Here is a 22,405-nt window from a genome sequence, read left to right on the forward strand (position 1 = left end):
TCTGGGCCGCCGCTTTCAGACCCTGCTGTAGTCCGTGTGCCGACCGCTCTCGGGGGGCAATGTGCGCTGCGCTGGAGACCGGGGTCAAGGCAGAGCATATCAGAGGAGGGGAACAGGTTTCTGTGGTTTCCAGGGCATCCGGAAAAATCTCTTTTACTCCTGTTAGTCATTCATACTCATCAAGCTACTGAGTACCCAGCTGTCTTACTGTACAATAAATAAATGGATGACAAATACTTTTCAAAATGATCGGAAGTCACAAAGTATGCAGGGAAAGCCCTCTTCTTAAATCTCTGCTGGCTGGGAAAAGGCTCTGACAGCTGGACGCAGGTGAGTCACAGAGTTTTGCTCTGGTGTGGATGAGGCTGGGTGCGAGTAAGTTGGGCTCTTGGAGCCAGCCCTCCGCTGGCCAAGATATTTCAGGCAAATTGACTTTTTTCCTCATTGCCCTGGCATTTCCGCTGCCTGACACAACAGGAGAGCTCAGGGGCTGGCTCTCCCAAGGCAGCTTATCCCGCTCAGGACTTGGCCTTGATGGGGGGTGTCCGTGCAGACCTTTGCCCCCCTCTCCTCCGCGGCACTGCAAGTCTGCCCTGCCGTTGCTTGGGCAGGCCCCGTTTCCCCACCCAGAGGCTTTAATTCCCTGGTAATTGGCACCTACTAGGTGTTCTCACCTCCTGGGTTCTTGTTTAAAAAGACGAAACCAAATGGTGGAGAATAAAATAACCAATGAAGATGTTTACTGCAAGAGACAGTTCAATGTGTTTCAGTGCTTTTGGCAATGCAGGCTCACAGGGAGCAGATGAGAGTTGAGGATTTCTCATCCAAGGTGCCCTGTAATCACAAAGGTGTTAGCACCAGTGCCTCCAGCCATGTTCCCAGTGCACCACAACATGGCAGGAGACCAGGACTCCTGGGAAAGCTATCAAGTCTCCCACTGCTTTACGCTGGAAATAGGTTGCAAAAGCTGCTACACATCTACAATTCATTATGGCCATGAGACATGCTGAGGCTCTGTGTGTCCCTCCTGTGGGCCACAGCTGCTGCCTTGTTTGGGCTGGCCATAGGAAGAGCCTAAATGACCATTGTGGCCTAGACCCCACCTTTACATGGGTGACTGAGCCAGCTGAGGGTATGTCAGTATCAGAAAGGTGCAGGGGGAGGACAGCGCCTGGACTGTCTTTATGCTTGACCAAGTGAAAGTCAGCAGGTCATCCATTCCTCAGGTCAAGCATCTCTGTCTCTCTGCCCCTCTCCACTGACTATAGAGAGAGCATAGTTTCCTCCACTGGACTGAGCTCGTAACACAGGCATCTCCATCTGGCAGCATGAATGCAGGCTGCAAAGACCAGCCCCCAGAGGAAGCCAATGTCTCGCTGCACCTTCACGCAGAACACAGGTCCTCAAAACCCCTGCCCACCCGGAGGGATCTGAGTCGGAGAGGTGCTCCAATGGCACCAGCCACACTCCAGTCCAGCCTATGCCCTTTCCAGACTTGCCGCCCTTTGCCAGGGAGGATGGGTCTACCCTAAAACTCGTCAGGAGTTCAACTCTTTTCCTGATTAACTCACCCAAAAAGCCAGATCTGGTGGGTCCAAGCCAAGAAATAGAGGTATTCTCTCTCTCATCCACTTGCTCAGTAAGGTAGACCAGCCTTCATTTTCTCCTCTGCTTGAGAGTATTTGCATCTGAATAATTCAGACGAATATGACAATCCCACTTGCTAAGGACCTTCCCAGTCCTTCCCACTAAGGCTGTTCTACTTTGCAATGATAATTAAGCATTCAGTGGAAAAGGGTGAGGGGGAAGGAGAGAGAGAGAAACAGAGAAAGAAAGGAAGAAAATGTGTGAGCCCTCTGATTAGGGAACTCACTTAGGTAATGGGAGACTGAAATGTTACTACATGTACTATAGATTAATTTTTTTCCCCCTTCTTATTCATCACAAAAATCCRCTGAATTGTACTTCCCATGTTAGGAAACCACTGCCACATTCTTTTGGTTATGGATTCAAAATCTGGAATAAGCAAAGGGAGAGGGAGGGAAAATGATTAATAAACTTGCATCAATTTTGCTGATGAAAAACTGACATTAACAAATGTATTTCAGGGGCCTGTATTCTGCTGGGACTAAAATTGACTCAATTTTCTGCCTTTGTTTTCCAAATGCTGCTCACAGCCTGTGTCCTGTGAGCCCCCTCAGCAATGTCACACTGCAGCTCTTATACCACAAATTGGGGCCACTTTTGCCACCAATAGGCACTACTTAAAAATGTGAAAGCTAAACCCAAGTTTTGGTGATTAATTTTTTCAGTGTCTTCTTCTGTTTTCTTAGTAGCATGAATTTCTATTTTCTTCTTTTCAGAAAGTTTCCTGGGCTCAGACATAGGAAATTAATTCCCAGTCATACACACCACACCAGTGGAAATATTATCTCATACACAGGAATATTTATTTCTTTCCTTCTTAAAAATGTACAAAAAATAAAATAACTGTATTTACAGTTTATCAAACCCCTCTCCCAGTTACAACACTATTAAGTTACATGAGCTATTTTGTTAATATAAAAGCACACTATTTATACATAAAGCTTCCTTGTTTGCCAGAGAGAGGGACTGTCACAAACTTTGGCACAAACACTCCTGTTTGTATCATCTTGTCTCCGTTTATAGGAAATGGAAGAGGGTATAAACATTTCATAAGCTTTACATTTTAAAAGTCATAAGATACTCTCTTCCAGTTCCATATCAATCAATATACAGCACCTCTGACAGCTGGAGAGTTTAGTTTTTACTAATTGTTTGAATTCATTTACAACATTTAAACAATCCATAGACTGAAAGAGGAAAATATACAAGAAGGATACTTGATCTCTGAGTTCCATTGACCAAATATTTCATGAGAAAGATACATAGAAAAAAAATTATTTTCTTTGTAGTTAACATTCAGTGGTAAAAAATCTCCAAAATTTCTTGATAGGGATTTCATCATACATGAATAAAGCTTCATTGTAAGGATGCACTTCTTGGGGTTATAAGCACCTGACTATGTAGAAGGAAACTATACTTTGAGATTTTTGGTTTTCATAATAAAACATCAAATGGACAGACACATAGCCAAATCTGTGGCAGGAACCAAAATTAGAGCTTAGTACACTGCTTTGTCATTTGCACAACATCTTTGTCAGAGTCTTTCAGAACTAACACAGTATCTACAGACACTACGCTGCTCTAATTCTGCATAAGGAAAAGGAGCTGAGCAGCAAGCCACCCCTCAGGCTGCCTTAGTGAAGATTCAAGACTTCCATCTTGAAGGAGGAAAGGAAGTGAGAGTTTTGTTCCTTTAAATAAACAACCACAATAATGCCACAAAAAGACAAAAGAAGGCAACAYAGACATTTCTGAACCCTAGCCAAATCTCACTTCCATTTAACTCACACTATTTGGAAGATAAGGTGTTCATCAATTTTTATCATGAAACAAAAGCAACATGTATATTTTAAACAATATACATATAAATATTTTGTACTACTTGTGGCCTTTGAATCAAGCAGGGCGCAAGGCAGGTCACCATTTTAGAAGTTTGAATCACTCCTACTGGCCCTTCCCTATCACTCTGAAATCCTATTTTTGACCAGCAAGCCCTTACAGGTGAACCCTGTGAGCATGTAACTTGCCACCACCAGCATGCAAGGCTCAGTGCCTCTCCAGCACCAAACAGGTGCAGGGAGTTGTGCTCTTCATAATGTTAGATGCTTGTGAGACCATCCTCTGGAGCAGAGAAACGAAGCCCTTCGGTCCTAGCACATAAATGAAGTTAAGAGAGACCATCCATAACTAGTTCTATTGTTTTAAAATACTCTTCCCATCAGAGCAAATCCTATTCATCTTTCTCAACCCTAGAGTCTTGCTACCTTCAGTGAGACTGTAAGAAGGAATTAAACGCAGGAGGGAACAGCTTTCTTTTAACTGACCAGGAATTTACACACTTCAGAAAGTGTATTTAGAAAAGCTATCAGTTCATCTTGGAAGCAACTTCCCTTCCCTGGACAGAGCCTGACCAACAGCTCCTAAAATGGCATTAGGAAAATGGCTCCTCAGCCCAGTATTTCCTGGAGTACTGCATGTCTCACTGATTCTTTACCGCTCCTTAGTGCAGGATGCTGCAGGGAAGTAGGATACCCAGAGCATCCAGCAGATACTAGCTCATGTTATAGAGAAGAAAGGCCTGTCCCTGTATAAGAGAAGAATAATGTTAACCTGAGTGCTGGTGCTGCAAGGACAGCCCTGCCCTTCCCTGTGAATCTCAAATGCTACCCAAATGCTCACTGACCTCTCTTCCTGCAGCACATCACAGCCTAGGCCAGTCCCAGGCACCATCACATTCAAAGTAAGAGAGCTTGGATGGCAGGTTTGTTAGGGGCAGAACCAGGGCTTGACTCTGCCTGCATTTACTCACACACTCAACTTGCAGTTTCTGCCAGGACACCATGACCAAGTGAGAGATTCCAGTTAAACTCCTTAGGATCCCAAACACCATCTTCAATGGAGATATACAAGAACTAACACCACTGCTCACAAGCCCTGTCTGCTGGTCCCAGCTCTTAATGTCATCTGCCAAAACTGTCCTCCTCAGTTGTTTTTTTTTAAGGAAAAAAATATCTGGTCTAAGTCAGCATAGACTTTTTTCCAAGCCTGAGCCAAGTAGAAGCAAATTTAACCACCACAAATCCCTTGTATTCCCAGGATGCCTGTTCTTAAGCAGGGTAGCAAGGGCATCTTTGCTGGAGTATGTACTTATGAAAAGATAATGGAATTACCACATAAGTCTGACTCATGGAGAAAAAGAGTACACAGCAAAGGAAGAGGGAGGGAAGACGGGGACTGCATATACAAAAGGACTCACATTTCTGTCTGCCTCATAGAATCCATACAGTGCACGTGAGAATGAAATGCTTGCAACTGAAACTCACAGGAGTGTAAGTTGAGTGAGGAGCTTTCTAAGATAGCCATAGGAGCTGGAAAGGAGAGAGGTGCCAGGTTTGGATGTGCTGGAGACACTGAGCCTTGAACGCCTTTTTTGATATGATTAGCCTGCAACTTTCTTTCCCACAAAATTCATGAGACAAGGTGGAATTTGATGGAATAACCTTGTAGTTCGACTTGCATTCAGATCCATCCTTTGTGAGGGAGCTCTACCTCCACACCTCAGTTGTGGGCTGCTCTCAAACTCCACTGGTGAAATTGTTCCAGTTTCTATAAATTATTTACATCAAGCCCAGGTTTCTACCTCATCCAACTGTCCTAGGAATTAAAACAGAATCTTTCACTGGAGATACAAGAGCAAGTTCCCTTAAGAAGAAAAAGAAGTATTTGAAGTCCCATTTCTTACAGTCTAGAGAAATGCTTTAATGAGCAGGCTGTTGGGAAAAGCACCTCTCCCTCCACTAGTTTGAGAAAGGCCCACCGTGATGGCCCCTGCTGGCCAACAAAACAGACAGAAGTCCCTTCTGTACCTCTAGGCATGCCAGGCAGCAGACATATGGGTGCCTCGAGGATTTGGTGACAGCTCAACAGGGCACTCAAATATCTACAACTGGGACTTGGGCACCTAAGACGGATCTCATTGTGACAGAGCACTCCAATCCCCGTAGCACGTTTTGCTCCAAAATTTCAGTATAAAATCAGGTGGGTAGGGGTGGAGTATACGAGTGAAGATGCAATTATCAGCTTCTCAGCACACACTCCTTAACAGACTGCAGAAATCTAATCYTCTAGGAAAGATTCTGTTAAACCCTAAACCCAATACGTATAAAAACATAGTGGCAGTAAACATGCCCACATACAGTAGTTAAAATATATTATTGCATATTATAAACATTATATACAAGGTTTAAATGGTTTCTTTACCATTTACTTATAAATGACATTTTTAGCTGAATGCCTTACTTACAAGTCCTCATTGCTACATGCTGAGAACTACCAGAGGTATTTGGCAAGACTATACACTACAGAGAGATATGGATCAGTCAGAGCAAGTGAACTGTCAGCCACCTTCCCCATCTTTAGCACTGCACCAGCTTTTTCACTATGGTGGAGAGGACTACTGTTAAAGTGATTTATACCAGATTTCTGAAATTGGACCAGCATGGTGCCTTAACATGTTTTAGAATGAGCTTATCCACACTAAAGCACGGATTAAAACGCTGCATTTCACATTTGCGGTGGGTCATCTGGTTACAAATCTGGGGGCTGGTAACTGCTTGTACACTAAAGAGTGAGGAACAATAAATAAGGGTTCAGGTTAACATGAGTGGCCTTGTGCTTGACAAACCCAAGTCTGTATGCAATGGGTGTGCATGTGCAGAATGGACAATGTTTTCAAAGCAGTCTTGTAACAGTTTCTCTTATCAATGTCTGTCAAGTTCCTGGGGAATCTTCTGCTTTCCAATAAGGATGAAATGCTGTGGTTCCTTATAGAAGTGCTCTGCCCGAGGCTAGATCTCAGTCAGTGTGATCTTGAAGCCTTCGACCATGCTCTCCATGTGCAGGATGAATGTGTCCTCATTGGAGTAGTGCTCAATAATGTTGTCATCCATGTTTACCAAGATACTGGTGACAAAGGCAAAAATCAGTATTTTTATGTACCAGGGCAGTGAAAGGGAAAGCCAAACACTCCACTGCATGTGCTCACTTCACTAACTATAAGCAACGGAATAAGACTCCAGCACATGTCAGCATAAGGACAACAGTGGGGAATTATCAAGATCTGCGCCATTGCCCCTTATAGCCTTTGGATGAGAGGCTGCTACTTGCTGAAGTAGTTAAGGTAAGAGACATGCCATGGCTGGGACTTTAACATGCCTCATAAGCTGCCTACAAGGCGAGCTGCACTGCAGCTCTCTGGCAGACCCAGCTAGCTGGTATTTCCCTGGCCTGGCATTGGCTCACCCAGGTACATCTCCGTGCTGCTCCTCAGCCCTGCAGGCACATACATACACAGGAGCCTTATACATGAGCCTCTCTCTCCTCCTCCATGATGTGAGTCATTTACAGGGTGAAACAGTGTAATTTATGCTTTGCACAGAGCTTGCAGGCCTAAGAACTCAGCTTACATGTGAGAATACTGACAAACCGTTTTCCATTCTATTTACTTAAAGTGTAAGTGTTTTCTTCACTCTTTACCATAAAGAGCTTCTTCCAACAAAGGTACCACTTGGAACCAGTGTTACAAAGAAGCAGAGCTTGAGAAGTTTCATCTTTCTTTTCAAAAGTTAACAAAATCCCTAGACAAAAGACTGCCCTAAGCTAGAGTTATGGCTGAAAGTAACTGATTGATTTAAAATGGTATCACTAGAATATTGTGGTTATTTAGAAGCAAAAAAATTTAAAATGGAGAATTTCATGTTTATGGCAAGGTTTATGGCCCAGCTATTCTAAAATCACAGCTGTGATGCTCACATCTAATTTGACTCAGTTGGAACTCCTGCAGCTAACTGCCCTGAACTTGCCTGCCTTTCAGATTTGGGCAGTGGCCTACTGCCTCCTAGCATTGCAGGGAAACTCCACATTGCATTCACAGTAAAGGCTGGGCCCCTCCCATGCTAGTGCCCACAGTGTTATTGGGTATATAGAGTCTACAAAACAGACTTTATTCAAATATATTTTTCAAACACAAATTCTGTCCCTCCACAGTACAAATACTGGTCAGACATAGACTGGAAGTTCATGTTTCCTCCTCTGCCACCTCTTGGTGTCTCCACAGACAATAAGACTTTAGGGTTATGGGCTTGTGTCCTACAAGCATTTATAATATCAAGCAGAATGTTACTCTAAGCATCACTGGGATCTCTGGATGCTTCTAAAGGATCCAGCAATAGTCCCTAGCTAGTGTTAGTCCCTAGTTAGTTAGTTTACTTACCCCTTTTTGCTTTTCTTGTAAAGTTTTGCAATCTTTTCGACTGGCAACCCATATTTCTCAGAGATCTGAAATCACCAGAATAAAAAAATTACATTAAAGACTAATGAGGCATAGGATGTAATCACATCTCTCTTTACATAAGACATTAAAACACAACCCCTGCAAACTTCAACATGATGTAGAAAAGTCACTCACAATGATACAATAGCTTCATTTAAGGACGATTTGGGGAGGAATAATCCTAAACATTTTGATTAAAAAAAATACAACTTTTTCCATCCAGAAACTTGGAGACTATAGTTTTCATAGGGTGTGAATCACCAAAAAGAATAAAGCAGAAAATATAGGAAAGCTTTTGAAGGAAGACTTCTTAGCTGATAAATTACCAAGAATAATAAGCACTTCATTGGGATGCTTTGGCATTGCTTTGCAGCAGTGTGTTAATAACTTGTTTGGATGTCCATTCTGCAGGAAGCCTGCATGTTGTTCATGGAGATGGTGTCCTTGAGTCCTCAGTCTGAGCCCAGTTTCCTTTCCAAATTTTGACTCTTCTTTAAGGGAACAGTTCTCATGGCTCATTTTTTTAGAAAAGGATTGTCCCAAAAGGCAAAATAATTATAGACAAGGGGCTTTTTGTCAGTGATCGATGTTCTGTGGTACTCTACGTCAACCAAAGTAAGCTTCCTGCTCTTCCAAGGTGAAATGAAGTTGCAGCTAAATAGCTGACTCTCTCTTCTGCATTAGAGAACTGAAATGCACAATTAAAAATCCATTTAAAGATGCCAAACACCAGTCACTGTAAAATCCTTTTTTGTGTGTTTGTGTTCAGACTGCCTTTGAGAAAATATGTTTTAGAAAGGTAAACTAAACCAGTCATCATGAAATGAAGAATGAAAAGGAACTAATGGATAAAACTCAGCACCAAGGACAGATTCAAACAGCCACAATACCCCAAGCAAGGCTTCCATCCTGACAGAGCCAGAATTTTCCAAGAAAGAGAATTAATTAGCTATATATTGCCTATACTCATATAACTGACATCTTACCTAACATACAATTTTGTACTTAAAAAGTATAGTGCAACTTCAGGGTTTTGAAGAACCAATAAAACTTTTTCACTGAAATCAGTTTCCTCTGACCACAATATACATCTGTGGSTACAAACAGAAAGGAAAGGATATATATAAGGAGTAACTGATAAGATACACTAGACTCACTCACTCTTTATGTTTTACACCTAATAGTGAACAAAATGCAAATTAAGTTAAGTTTRGTGAGTAGTATTTGCTGCTTCAGTTTTACTCACACTGGCATGTTTCACTGCCCCTCTGGATATGGTGCTAGAGATACTGATGCTAGTCCTGGTTCCATCCCTTCATCTGTTTTGGGAGAGGCCTAATTCAGGCTGCAGGAGCTCATACACTGCACCATCACACACTCCCTGCTGCGGGGAGCATTCTGCTTCACACATTTATGAAAAGATWGGCTTCACCCTCCTTGTCTTGTATCTCACACGAGTGTCCTTACTACTATAAGCCTATAAAACCAATCTTTCTCTATATCACTATACGCACAGGGTGGAAATGCTTCCACAAGGAAGACATGTACCCTACCTACTCAACAGCCTGTAGGTAGTCAGCATACTCACATGAGATACAAGTTCAAATCCTTGCTCCAAATAAAGCACACACATGTCCCAATGTTGGATGTCCTAGCCTAATTCTGGCTGCTCTGCTTTTCCACAGACTGCACAGGTTGCCCCACCTGGCTTTCATGCACAACTGACCCAGCCTATGCACATAAATTCAAGGAAGGATCCATGGGGCAGGATTCCTGGTAGAGGGAATYACCTACCTCTGGCCAGATGCACTTCTGTAAGTACCTACACCTTGCCTCTCACTCTGCACTTTACTCCTGGCTCCTCCTTGGCCGTGTTTCCAAGGCTGCCTTCCTCCAATATCTCATTTTGTGCTGCCCCTGGGGGGTGGCTCCCTGTCTTGAGGCTGGTGAATCCTCTCGGGTACCCAGGTGCAATAGTGTTAGGGCAAATCTTGACTGCCTTAGAGAAGTTCTTTCACATCCTCCTTTTATTCCTTCTTACCCTCTAGCTTTGTTTAGCATGGTCTAGCTGGATAGAATAATATCAGATAAGCAATCTGATGCTGAACTCTTGTATATACGGCTTTGATGTACCCCTAAATTTAAGCCTTCATTTAAAGGAATAATAAAAATGGCTCCTTTTCCCACAGTTGAAAAAATCCTTCATAATAGAAGTCAGAGGCAAACTGCAACCTGAAACTGCAGACAGTGTCACAACAACTGTGTGAACGTGAGGAAATGCCATATCTATCTCTCTAGCCTGTTAACTCTGAAGCCTAGTGATATTCTAAAGATTGGTACTTAAACACACTTTTCTCTGACTCCATGCAAATAAACAAGCAGGGAGAAACCTTCTTGTGTCAAGTCTGTTTAACAGCAGCTAATATACAGCATTCTGCACATTCCAAATAAAACTTTCCTAGGATATCTGGGATACCTAACAAACACTCCTAACAAATGTTCCTCAAAGTGGCTTGGGACTTTGGGACACCATTTTCTATGTAAGCTATTAGAGGYAGTGCTAAGAAGGCCCTGCCTGTCACACTGCTTCTGACAGGTGTAGGATTTATATAGCATGTAGGGATTAGTGAGCTTTGGGAAAGACTTCCAACTGACTGAATAAGCACATTTCTCAGGGACCCCTATGGATTCAACCAATTATATTAAATGTTGAGCTGTGGAAGCAAGGCTCAAAGTGGGCATATGGGACAGCCTCCCACTCACAAGGCTCAGAAGACAAGTCTCCAGTGCAAATATGCTAAGTCCTGTTGTAGAATCTGGGAAAGTAGAGAGCTAGCATCTGCTAGGACATCTCAATTAACACCCTCCTCCGAAGCAGGTTTGTTGCCCACTCAGAAGGAAAACCGCTACTGTCAACCACTGTACAAAACATCTTCTCACCTGCCCCCAAGRAGACTACAATGCAGTAGAAAAGATATCTTTATTTATTTGGAATATTTTCCTTTCTCATCTTCATTTTCCTCCTTCCAATTTTCAGAGCAGAAACTCTATCCTTCCCTTAGGGTGGCTGAAGTAGTCACAGCCTTCAGGGTGGCACCGAAACAACAGGACAGGTGTCCCTTTGGGCTGCAGGCCACTGGCATGGCAAGTCTGTTTTGTAGCACACATCTGATTGCAGAAGCCACCAGAAAGACTTCCTCTGCTGGGGGCTGGGAGACAGAAAGGACAACATCTGGGCTGGTTGAGGTATGTAGGAATACATGTTTGCCAACTCATTTCTATGGAATAGCCTGGTGTGTGGCCCTACCTTCGCAGATGGGACACATACATAGACAGATATCTAATAAACTGTGGTCTACACAGGCTCTGCTGAACTCACCTATTACTTTCTAATTGTAGAAAGACATTGGGAGATGCTTGAATTCCCAACTTAGATTGCCCTCTGCAACTTGAATATATATTTTATTCTGCACAGTATAAAACTGGAATATCTACTGAGATCCACAGAGTTAACTTGAATTTGGATCAGTCTGAGAGCAGGATTTGGAGCTGGTTTGTCACCACATAGTTGCACGATGTTCTGTGACTGGTGATTGTTTCAATATTTTTTGTTGATCAAGTCTGACTAGTATAGGATGCAAACATCTTAAGAAACAAACATATGCATCATTTTTTGAGATTTGCCCTATCCCTGGAACCTGAAACCTTCCGATATTTGTCAGAAGAAAGAGATCTCAGAAGAAATCTGATTGTTCTTTTGGAAAGTGAGTATACAAGAAGAATAAAATAAACATAGTATCTAAGAAAACAATGYCATTATTCATGGAAAATCAGGAGAAAGCCAAAGACCAGGAAATGTGATAAACAAAATGTGGGTAATTCACAAACAGAGAAGCAGGATATGATTCARGATCATTGCCTTTCAGACCTGGGGCTATATAATGTTCTAAACCTTGGTTTCTAAGATCTTAGCACTGAATTTAGAATTCAGTGTTTAAAATGTGTACAATTACAGAATTACACGATTTGCTGAAAAGAACGTAGASAGAATACTTGGAGTATGCAATCTGACAGCTTTTTGGCATTGATTTATTCACTATATCCTACCAAAGAGAATTAAAATTTTCTGAATGTGTTCTTTTCAATGATCTGGGACATTTCACAACAGATCAGATTTCTCTGGTGCTGAAAATATGCCACTGAGTCAGCAGCTGTGCTGACAGAGGTATGCAGAAACCTTTCCTGTCTGCACCAGCTTTGTTAGTTTTTGTATTACACAGTGGTTGGAAAAACAGGCAAGGAGATACACAGAATAATGAAAGTAAAATATTCATGTTAGCTTGAAGGGTTATAGAAGGATTACAATATACTTTTAACTTCCCTACAAAGACAAAATCAAGTCACGTTACACTTTTATCATGAATCAGACTGCAGCCTCTTCAAGCAAAACCTGGCTTTTACTGTTTTAGTGTTACTGTTTTACTGTTTTATTTTCTGCCTAACCAATAGAGACCCAGTCACAGTTAACAAACAATATTGGCAAAAGCACAGTTAAGTCATTATTATAATGCAACTGAATATCCTCAGAGAACATTGATTCRAACAGGTCCTTTAAACAGCTTCACTAATCACAAGTCTTTTGCCTTCTGCTATTGGCCAAATAAAGGTAACTCAATCTTTACTGCTTTCTAAGTGTTTGGTACATGCAACAAGACTGCGATAATTTTATGAGAGTATAAATATATTATTTTTAGCACTCAACTGAGCTCTCTAGAGACACGCTCATCCATCCCCATCTTTTCTCCTACATGTAGCCAAGGTTGGAATTCAGCTCAGCTTCCCACATGTCAGTCTCACATTAGTCCCCCCACCTAAGCAGTGAGACACATGACTGGTTCTTCACTGTTCCCTCATCAACCTTCACATCTCTACTAGACCTCTGCTCACAGGATTAAATTCAAAATATCCACTCATGATCACAGCTAATGGACAACAAGCAGAAAATCAAGTCACAGAAGCAGGCTTGAGCAGGTCACTCTGGGAGTGAGAGCTCTTTGTCAAAAATAGCTATGGACGCGCTGGTAGGCATTACAGGAGACAATTCAACAGGCTCTGAATCACTGGTGCAGAAAGAGGCATTTCAAAAAACAGAGTCTGATTCTTCCCCTGTCTCTGACACTGGTTAATTACTGCCATTCCTCAAGGCTCAGGTCTCCAATAAATCAGCTCTGCAAGTCTATTTTATCTCAGCAACCTACTGACAGCACTGAATCCAGAATATGCCAGCATTTCAGATAGAGGCACGCTCTAGAAAACCTTGATAAAATACTTCAAATATATTTAAGAATAATTTCATCTCTATGTTATGTTTTATCTCAATAATACATTGAAAATCTCAAGATTTGCTTACAAAGGAAGATAAACAATGTGAGGACATCGGATACTTACCGCTTCCATTAGCCCCTTTACTGTGGGTGATTTCAGCATCAAAGCATCAAACACCTCATCTGTCTCCTTCCTCACATACAAAAGCACTGAAACAGAAGAGAGTCAAACTTGGAGCAGGTCCAGTCAATTGAACAGATGAAACAACCTACACTGAGTAGAAAGACAAATATCAATCTATGACAGATAAAAAGAAGTGCTGAAGATGGTTTGCACCATTAAAAAAAAGGTAATCTCATGTCATCAGCAATCTAAACATGGAAGACACATCATGGTTGCTTTGAAAAACAAAGAAATTCCAGCAGATTTAATTTAATGCAAGTAATCTATATCTTCAGAAAYTTAAATCTCCATTTACTGAAATAAGAGAAGTCCCAGCTGAAAAACCTTGGGCTTTGCTTTGTAGAAATTCAGTCACTGAGGCTCTATCCCTCGGTCTTATGACAAAAAACACAAACTGGTTCTTCCTAAACCTATGTCTCAGCTTGCACCTCTCCAGCCTTCATCCAAAAAGCTGGGAAAAGACATTCAGAAAGGGCAGGTCTGGTTTGCCTTTAGTTGAGTCTCTGAGAAAAAAGCAATGAAAAGAAGTAGTACTCTCTGATGTTATCACATGGATGACTTTAAACTGGCCAGTTGGAAAATTAGTCATTTGAAAGGATGAGTCCAAGTCATTTGAGGCTTTACATTCAAAAGCATTACTGGCGGATAGGCATTTTATTGCAGTGACTACCCCTACTCAGGTACCTCAATGCAACTGGTATTTCTGTACATCTCCTCTTCCTCTCCTCAGACATCCTGTCAGATCTTAGGGGTTCACAATCATGTTGTCCTACCTATTCTAGCTGTTCTTCTTTCCTTTGTTACTGAGCTTCAGGCTTGTTCAGGCAAAAGTAGGAAACTCACTGATTATGTGGCAAAAGCAAAGCACACAGGTACAAGAGGAATTAGCATAATAGTTAGACAGATATTTTATATGTAATCTCTTATTACTCAGATAAAACAGCAGGTTAAATAAGATGTTCTGAAATCGATTTTTCCCTAACAAATAGTCTTTTCAAGTAGCAGTATTGTATGTCAGGGACAAATACAAATGCATTGTTAAATATTTTATATTTCTAGGGGACAAACTCCATTGGTAATCATCTCTTTTGATAGATGGGAAAGATAACTTTTGAAAGCTCTAACCCTTACAGTCCAGAAGACATCATCGCCAGATTAGTTAATTTTACAATATATGCAGATAAACTGAGAAAGATGATGGTATTTTTCATACAGAACCAATTCTATGGGAGCTAATTCTCAATTTAAGACCGCAGCAGCATGAACTCAGAGCTATTTGCAGAGAACTGTAGCTTCTTTGCCTATGTTTTCAAACGACTGAAAAAGGTTTAAAATTTGGTTGGTCAGATCAGTCCCCAGTCTTGGTCTACAAACCAGACTCCAGAGGCAATGGTGGGTTTTCTTTTCTCTTTAATTTAGAARTGTTAGCCACAAAACTGCTCCCACAAGCAGGAAGAGCCAGATCCTTTCTACCACATTTTGGTATTTATTTGGAACCTGCCTGATAGTGTCCTTTTTAAGGTAACAGACTTAGAAGATGAGATAACTTTGGGTTACAACCTAAATAATTGTCAGTATATAAAAAGAACAAAGAAAAATCCAGAGCAGCTGTTAACTTTTCTGGTTTTGAAATGTTTACTTGCATGAGCAAGCACTTGCTCAAACTGCTAGTTTTACCTGGACTAACACTTTTATTAATTCTATAATTCTCTTTTTGTGACTAGAGGGCTGTCCTGTGACTCCCAGCCTTTCAAACMTCTGGACCATCTGCTAGCCTTAATAATTACAAACATGTATCTGAAAGAAGGAATAATCACTCAGTCTGAGGTTAAAGTTAGGGACATTATACATTACAAATCCTGAGCTTTAAATCTCTGTGTTGTGCTTGGCTTGTCAGGGAAAATTATGTTGAATGAAAGATCCATTACAAGGATAATGGAGAACTTGAATCACTGTTATACACACAGAGAGCCAGGATTAGTAAACATATGGGGGTTTGTTAGGGTTTTTTTTTCCCTGACAGGTGTGAAAACCCTGGCTTTGATTCCCTAAGGCACTTTTCCATAAACGACTTTTGGTGACAATGATGGCTTAAGAAGTCCCCGTCTCATTCCTGCCCTTATGCTCTGTTATTCTGACCTGTCTCTATGAACTTTCCTGGACAGTGAACTGTCTCAAAGAGCAGATGCAAGAGAAAAAATAATCCTTTTTTGTGGTTGATCTTCAGACAGATGAGGTCACCGCTTCAGTTTATAAGGAAGGCCCACAAACATTTGTGCTGGCACAACAGAAGGGATGGCCTACAGCAGGAAAAGCAGTCAGCGAGGAGGGAAAAGGGCAGCAATGACTTGATTTGGCTCAGCAGTATTGCCACCGAACGTCAAGCCATGATTAAGATGATGTGACACAACTAGTACTTATATGCCCTCTGATCCTGCTGTCACCATGTTCATGTCATCTAGATGGTCTTACTTTAAAAGTACAGATTGCGATATTTGGAAAAAAAAATCTTTTACCAGGCAGTGAGCTATTTTTTGAGAGCAAGTCAGATAAATTCAACTTTGTCTAACCTCTACACTACCTGGCTTCAGTTCTAAACGTTCTTGCCAGCAGTGAAAGCCACTGTGCTCCCTAATGCTTTGTAGATGTTAAAAAGAGTTGCAAAAGATGCAGGTGACGAATTTATATTTAGTTGCCTATGAAGTAGCCAGATTTACAAAATTGCAGAGTGGCAACTAGCTTTTGCTGAAGTCAAGGGAGATTGCTGCATCTGGGGAGATTTTTGGAAGCCAGGCTACTAAACTGGGGATTTAAATGTGAATGCAGAAGAACAATGCTAGTTATTTCTTCTAAAAAGGTTAACTGCTTGGCTCTTGATTGACAAATCTGCCATGGCAGAAAACAAGCAACAGGTACGTGGCGAAAAGGAAACTAGAAACATGATGTAACACTAAAACCTTCTGCCATGAGCCATGTCTGAGGCCAGGCACTACCAATGCCCAATCAGACTGACACCATGAGCTAAAGCCCAACTACTAAACTCTTTGAAAAGTGGCCTCTGGAAGGAGATGTGGCATTTAGACAAGACTGGCAGCCAGCTTTCCTTTTCTATATTTGGGGTTTTCACTAATTGCCCAGGTACAAATTCTCTAGCTAGACAGAGCTACAGAGTGAATTATGTTCTCCACAGGTACAGTTCACCTAACCCTAAGTCTCATGAATCCAAAATATTTTAGAGTAATTTAATTTGACTTTCCTGAGAGAAAAAAGCTAGAAAAAAATATGACATTCTTCAGGCTGAGGCTTACAGGGCTGGAAATCTCCCTGGTCTGTAACACAGTTGCTACATTTATAATTAATGGGAAACTCCAATAAAATCTGAAAGGAAAAGTGATTTGAAAACTATTAGCGAGAACTCAAAACAGGAAAAGGCCACAAGTCTAGCCAAGCAACTAGCTGTGCTGCACAGCTGGTACAGCTTAACATACTTTACATTTCTGTGTCAGGCACTTGTACCTCCCTTAGAGCTCAAGGAGATGAAAGACACAAATTCAAAAGGATGCAGCTTGCTGTGTGAGAACATGAACTTTGTTTTACTGATGGTTTGCAAACCCCTTCAGATCTTTTCTCTTGAGGGTGGCCCATTAATACTTTTGCTTCCAGCGGACAGTATTACAATTAGATCCAACAGGCAGAGGTGAAACTGCACAAGGCAACACCATGCACCACTTCAGTTCTTCAGCTGGGATTGGCTCTTCACTGGATGCTACCAACCTGAGTGGTTCTGATAATGACCCACCTTTGGATTACATTCCCTTTAATACATGTTTTCACATACAAAATGTGTTCTGTCTTATATATTACACCCATCTATATCAGCTCTCCAGAGTTATTGATTCTGCTGTACCAAATAAATCTGGGAGAAAAAAGGCTTTTAGCACAGCTCAGCCTGGCAAAAATAGCAGAACATTTTATTATCCGGTGACTTCTGTGGCAAAGATAGTATGGTCAAATGGGTAGCCTCAGCTGAGCTATGCTCCATTAGCACAATCCCAGATGTGGGGTTCCTGATGGCAGGAAGTTCACCAGAGCAAAGGCCAAGCTGGAAGGGGCTTGGCTGCCCGCCAGCACAGTCCACATTGCAAGAACCACTGAACAGGAAGGGGATGTGAAGAGAGCATCCTCCAGCTTCCCTGAATCCATGCCTCTGCTGGATTTAATTATTTAACATAGTTTTGTCACCAGTTGAAAAAAATTTTTTCTTTCAAATCTTCCCCTTGAAATGGTTGCAATTCCTGGATGATATTAAAACAATTTATCACAGCAAAGGAGAGGAATAATCAAAGCAAACCAATCCCTCCTTGCAGGCAGCTCTCCATGCTTCTAGCTGGGAAATCCAGGTGAAATTGCAGGAGAAGAAGGTTCTTTACACAGCTTTTGTGGCTGTCCCCTTCTGCTTGATGGAGCCCACACTGATCAGGTGAATTTGGTCAGGGCTTTGGGACAACCAGATATAAGTCTGTGGCCAGTGCTGACCTTAAGTAATTAACTGAAGATTAAATTAAAAGATTATGTTGACATTTATTCCAAGGAGATATCTGCCTCCATGCTGCATACCTTGCATGCTTGCCCTGGTTCATGGACACCATTCTAACTAACAGAGAAACTTTGCAAGTGCAGGCTCATGGGAAGTTGTTCCTATGAAGCTCAAAGGAGTCTTATAGATGGCATAGCTAAGAACAACTGAGTTCACCTCTGTGGCTTGTTGCCTTGCTGTCTCACAAACTGATGGATGAACCTCAAAACATCTGCAAGTTTGAGTTACATGAGTTGTTCACACCCCTGGAGTCTCCAATAAACTTACATGACAGAACTCATGAGATTGAAGAAATGACAAATATTCTTCAGAGTGTCTAACTGTGGCAGTGCAAGAAGTGATCACCTACAGGTCACTGCTCCAGCACTGCATGGGAAGTGACTGTATGCAAAGCAGATATGGTGGACCAAACCCCATATGCTCGTCCTTACCTTCACTGCAAAGTTTGACAGCTTTACCTAAATCATTGTTTGAATGCTGTTCAAGTTAACCTACACTGTAGCGGACTGGTAAACAGGAGCTTGCCTAGTATAGAATATGAAATGTGAGTGTGGTAATGTCACTTAGAGCAGTAACAAACAGTTAAGGGAAACAAATTCTTAAACACTTTGGTTAGGTCTGCTAGAGGATATCTGATCATGCATTAACTTTCTAATTGGGTAGAAAAGTTGTGAGATGTTATTCAGGCTCATCTCACTCTGTAGTTGGCAGGAACTTGCCTGTGTACGGTCTCTGTATTTGACCCAGTGTATTTTTCATGTTTGCTTGTGATCCCAGCCAGAACAGAAAAGATGAGCAAAAGTTAAAAATAAACAATGACAGATTTGCTACTGGAACTATGTAGTGTGGCCAAGGATCAAGAAACTTTCCAGCTTTTTTATATTTTATACAAACTTGTTTATTCATCCCTTCTTGAGACAGTACACAACCCATTTTATTGTCTGCTTTTAAATCATTGTTAGCATTTGACAAAATGTTTCTTTTTATATTGGCAGGTGTAATGCTATCTTCTTACATCCACCCCACAGTTGCACTAGCATCAAGCAACCAGCTTGGTTTGAGCCAACCCTACCCTTTGCAGATTGAGGGCATGAATCCCAGAGTGTTATTTTTAACTCCTGACAATTGACCGTTACCTCTTTTCAGACCTTCTTCTTTCATTTGCTTCAAAGGCGATGGGCCAAACTCCTCCTCCACAGGCCGGAACATCCTTTTGACCAGGACACTGCTACTAGAAAACACACCACACAAACCATGTCAGGGTAAAGCTGCACTCCCGACAAGATAGAAGACACCAGCAACAGATATGATTCACTTTGCACTCTGGCAAAAACCCCACTAGCTATTCAAGTAACAGCAGACCCGAAACTACAAGGATTTAGCTCTTGATGCTTATCTGAACTCTCCAAGCCTCTCAAATTGCCCAGACTGACTGACTAGGACAGGTAAACCCGCCCCGAAGCTGCATATGAGTTAGAAAACTCAAAGGCCTTTAAGTGTTTAAATATTTATGGAAGAAGAGGGAAAAAAAGTAAGAGCTAAGYAAGGAGGCAAACCCACATTTAAACATGGATTCACCTTCCCTTTCARGTCAAGGAGACAGCCTCAGGAAATGCTGACAAGATTTCTGAAATAGCCAAGACCTTGCAAGCCAGTGAGTTCAGAAGGAGCAGCGCGGGGGGCCAGGACCAGCTGGGTGCTGTGATACGCCGTGCCAAGGAGCTGCTGCCCCCAGGCTGCTGCCACCGCAGCCTCTCGGCAGCTCCCTGCAGGGCTCGCGTCTCCGCGTCATTGCGGAGCAGGGAACTGAAGCCAGCGCGCTTGGCACAGGGACACCCTGTGTTTCCCAAGGTCCCCTGAGCCTCACCAAGAGCAGGAGCTTCACAAAAGGAAAAAAAGGGCCTAAAGTCTGGAAGTCAATGTTAGCTGCAGGTGCACAGCCGCTCCCTCCTGCAGGCCATGTTTTGCACGCATATTTGTGAATTCAGTTGTCTTACTCCATGCTCTCAGACTTGAGGGTTTCAAGCAACTTATAAAAGTAAGGGAGTTGCAATTGTTACAGTTAATGCTGGCCGAACTTCAGCCAAAGACATTCAAGCCCTTAGACTGTGACATCTGTCACTATTTTAGGGACTTTCTGCAGTTCTCTCAGTCCCCCCAAAGCTCAATACTTTGTGCTCCCCCTTCCGATTCTCTCCCTCCCCAGGATCTCCCATTCCCTTTCTGGCTTTCTCTTCTGGTATTTGGGCATTCTCTCTGCAATTCCTATATTTGTCATACATACATGTGTGCTGCTAAACAGCTTTCAAATTTCAGTGCTTTACTAAACAATTCCTGGACAGACTGTTTTTGAAGTGATTTGGGAACCTTTATATAAAAGGTGCTTTATTATCAAATATATTGTCCTGCCTCTGTACTGAACCTTATGGCTTATCAGGCCATTTTACTTGGAAATGTACAAACAAATAGATATTATAAAAAGCCAGTTCACACAAAGAAAAAAAAAAGTTACCATAAAAGAAACTTCTACCAGTTCTACATGTTATGTACCTACAATTAGTGATAGAAGAATATGAAGGAAGGGGGAGAAAGGAAATTAATTTTATTTGATTTTGTGTTTTGACTCTGCTTTCTAAGGGTTTGGACTGCTAACTGTAAAATTTGTGGAACAATAAATGTCTTACCCTTCTCTCTCATCATCCGTATTATAGTAAACCTAGAAAGGTAGAAAAAAAATTATTCCCAAAGCTCAGACACCTGCTGAACAGAGTAACTTCAAAAGGGAGTAAAGACAACAACCAGTTTGCAGTTCTCCATCTGTTAAAAATGCCTTTCTTTCTATAAAACAAAACATCTATATTTCTAATGGTGATCTGGAGAAAGTGCAGCTTAGAAAAACTGCTGTTGAATATTGTCTAATGGAAATATATCAAAGCACTTCGACAGATGCTGTCTTGTCCTCTGGTTTATATCATTTTTTCAATTATTTTACAGTCCTGAAAATCAGACCACTATTCACCTAAATTACCCTTAATATGATTTAAGCCACAACACTCACGAGCTTTTATATGTATTTAATACTGTCTGAAAAACCTAATTAAACTATAAAGGCCAATATTAAACTACAAGCCTAATAGAAATCCAATTACTAATGGTACAGATGATACATATCTATTTTGCACATTCTGTAGATAGATGCACAAGTCCAGATCCTTGTTCAGTGTAAATCAGCATAATCCACATTCATTGAGACCAAATTTACAACAGCAGAAAATGTGGCTAATATTTGCAGCAGAGGTATAAAATCACAGTCCATTGTCAAAAGCTTTACAAAACAGTCAGTCAAATTCCTCACAACATGCCTGAAATGCAGGTCCGTACCAACAAGTACCTGAACATTCAGCTATTGAATTACAGTGGAAACGTGGGGCGCAGGCATAGCACCAGAGTCCTGAGCTCTGCCAGAAGCAGAAGGAGGGACCTTGGACAAATTTCCAGCACTCACACTGGCAAAATTCAGAGCACATTTGGCTTTCACTGGGACCCTCAATGCTTAGCCAGATAGGCCTTTACTTTAACCTCTGAATCCAAACAAGGAAAATAGTTCAGAGGTGTGTGTGCAAAGCTGCATTCCATAATATCTGTAATTTATTCCAAGTCCAGGAGCTGAAAGTGGCTACAGAACACTGTCAGAATAAACCATTTTTCTGTTAAGAAATATAAAACACAATTGAAAAGTTCAGGATAGCAGAAAGGCCGATACCACAACCAATATAGAATTAAAAGTCAGGACTGAACATTGCCTAAGAGCTAGCAAACTGGGTATCTTCCAGTTAGTTTAGAAAATTATTTACAGGATTCCATGTACTAAGAAATGCTCCACCTTCTTCTGTTTTGAGACAAATCCACATTCTGATTTGAAAGTCATGAGAACAGAAGGTACCCAGCACTGATATGTGAGTGGGAGTCTTTCCAATTTTGGAGAATAAGTCAGTGACAGCTGTGATTGCAATGTCTGCGGTCTTTGTGCTTTGCTCTACCACAATCCTGAATGCTTTAAAATAATGACAATTCAAATTTAGTCTCATTTAATCTTCATTACTTTCATACTTTATAGGAAGATGCATATAAGATTTGATCATCCACAACTTGTCTTTATAAACACACATACAAAGGTCTCACTCCGCTCCCTGAGAGCATAATAAATAGCAAGTTCATAKCTAAAAAATTGTCAGAGCTGATCCTAAATTCAGGTTTGCAGTTTCCCCATAAGCAATAAAGTAGGTCTTAAAAAGTCAAGTCAGCAAAGACTTTGTCACAGT

General features: G+C 41.5%; 1 protein-coding gene across 1 annotated transcript in view; it reads right to left on the reverse strand.

The window, feature by feature from the left end:
* Nucleotides 1-6,494: 6,494 nt before the first annotated feature.
* GRHL2 (grainyhead like transcription factor 2) overlaps nucleotides 6,495-22,405 on the reverse strand; it is a 55,583-nt gene continuing 39,672 nt past the window's right edge. The window contains exons 13-17 of the mRNA XM_026066746.1: nucleotides 20,768-20,799; nucleotides 19,220-19,314; nucleotides 13,427-13,512; nucleotides 7,919-7,983; nucleotides 6,495-6,609 (exon numbers count right to left, since the gene is read on the reverse strand). Coding sequence (XP_025922531.1) covers nucleotides 6,495-6,609; nucleotides 7,919-7,983; nucleotides 13,427-13,512; nucleotides 19,220-19,314; nucleotides 20,768-20,799 — 393 coding nt within the window. The remainder of the gene's footprint in view (nucleotides 6,610-7,918; nucleotides 7,984-13,426; nucleotides 13,513-19,219; nucleotides 19,315-20,767; nucleotides 20,800-22,405) is intronic.

Source organism: Apteryx rowi, unplaced genomic scaffold, assembly GCF_003343035.1.
Source record: "Apteryx rowi isolate R43461 unplaced genomic scaffold, aptRow1 scaffold_247, whole genome shotgun sequence".
Taxonomy (NCBI): domain Eukaryota; kingdom Metazoa; phylum Chordata; class Aves; order Apterygiformes; family Apterygidae; genus Apteryx; species Apteryx rowi.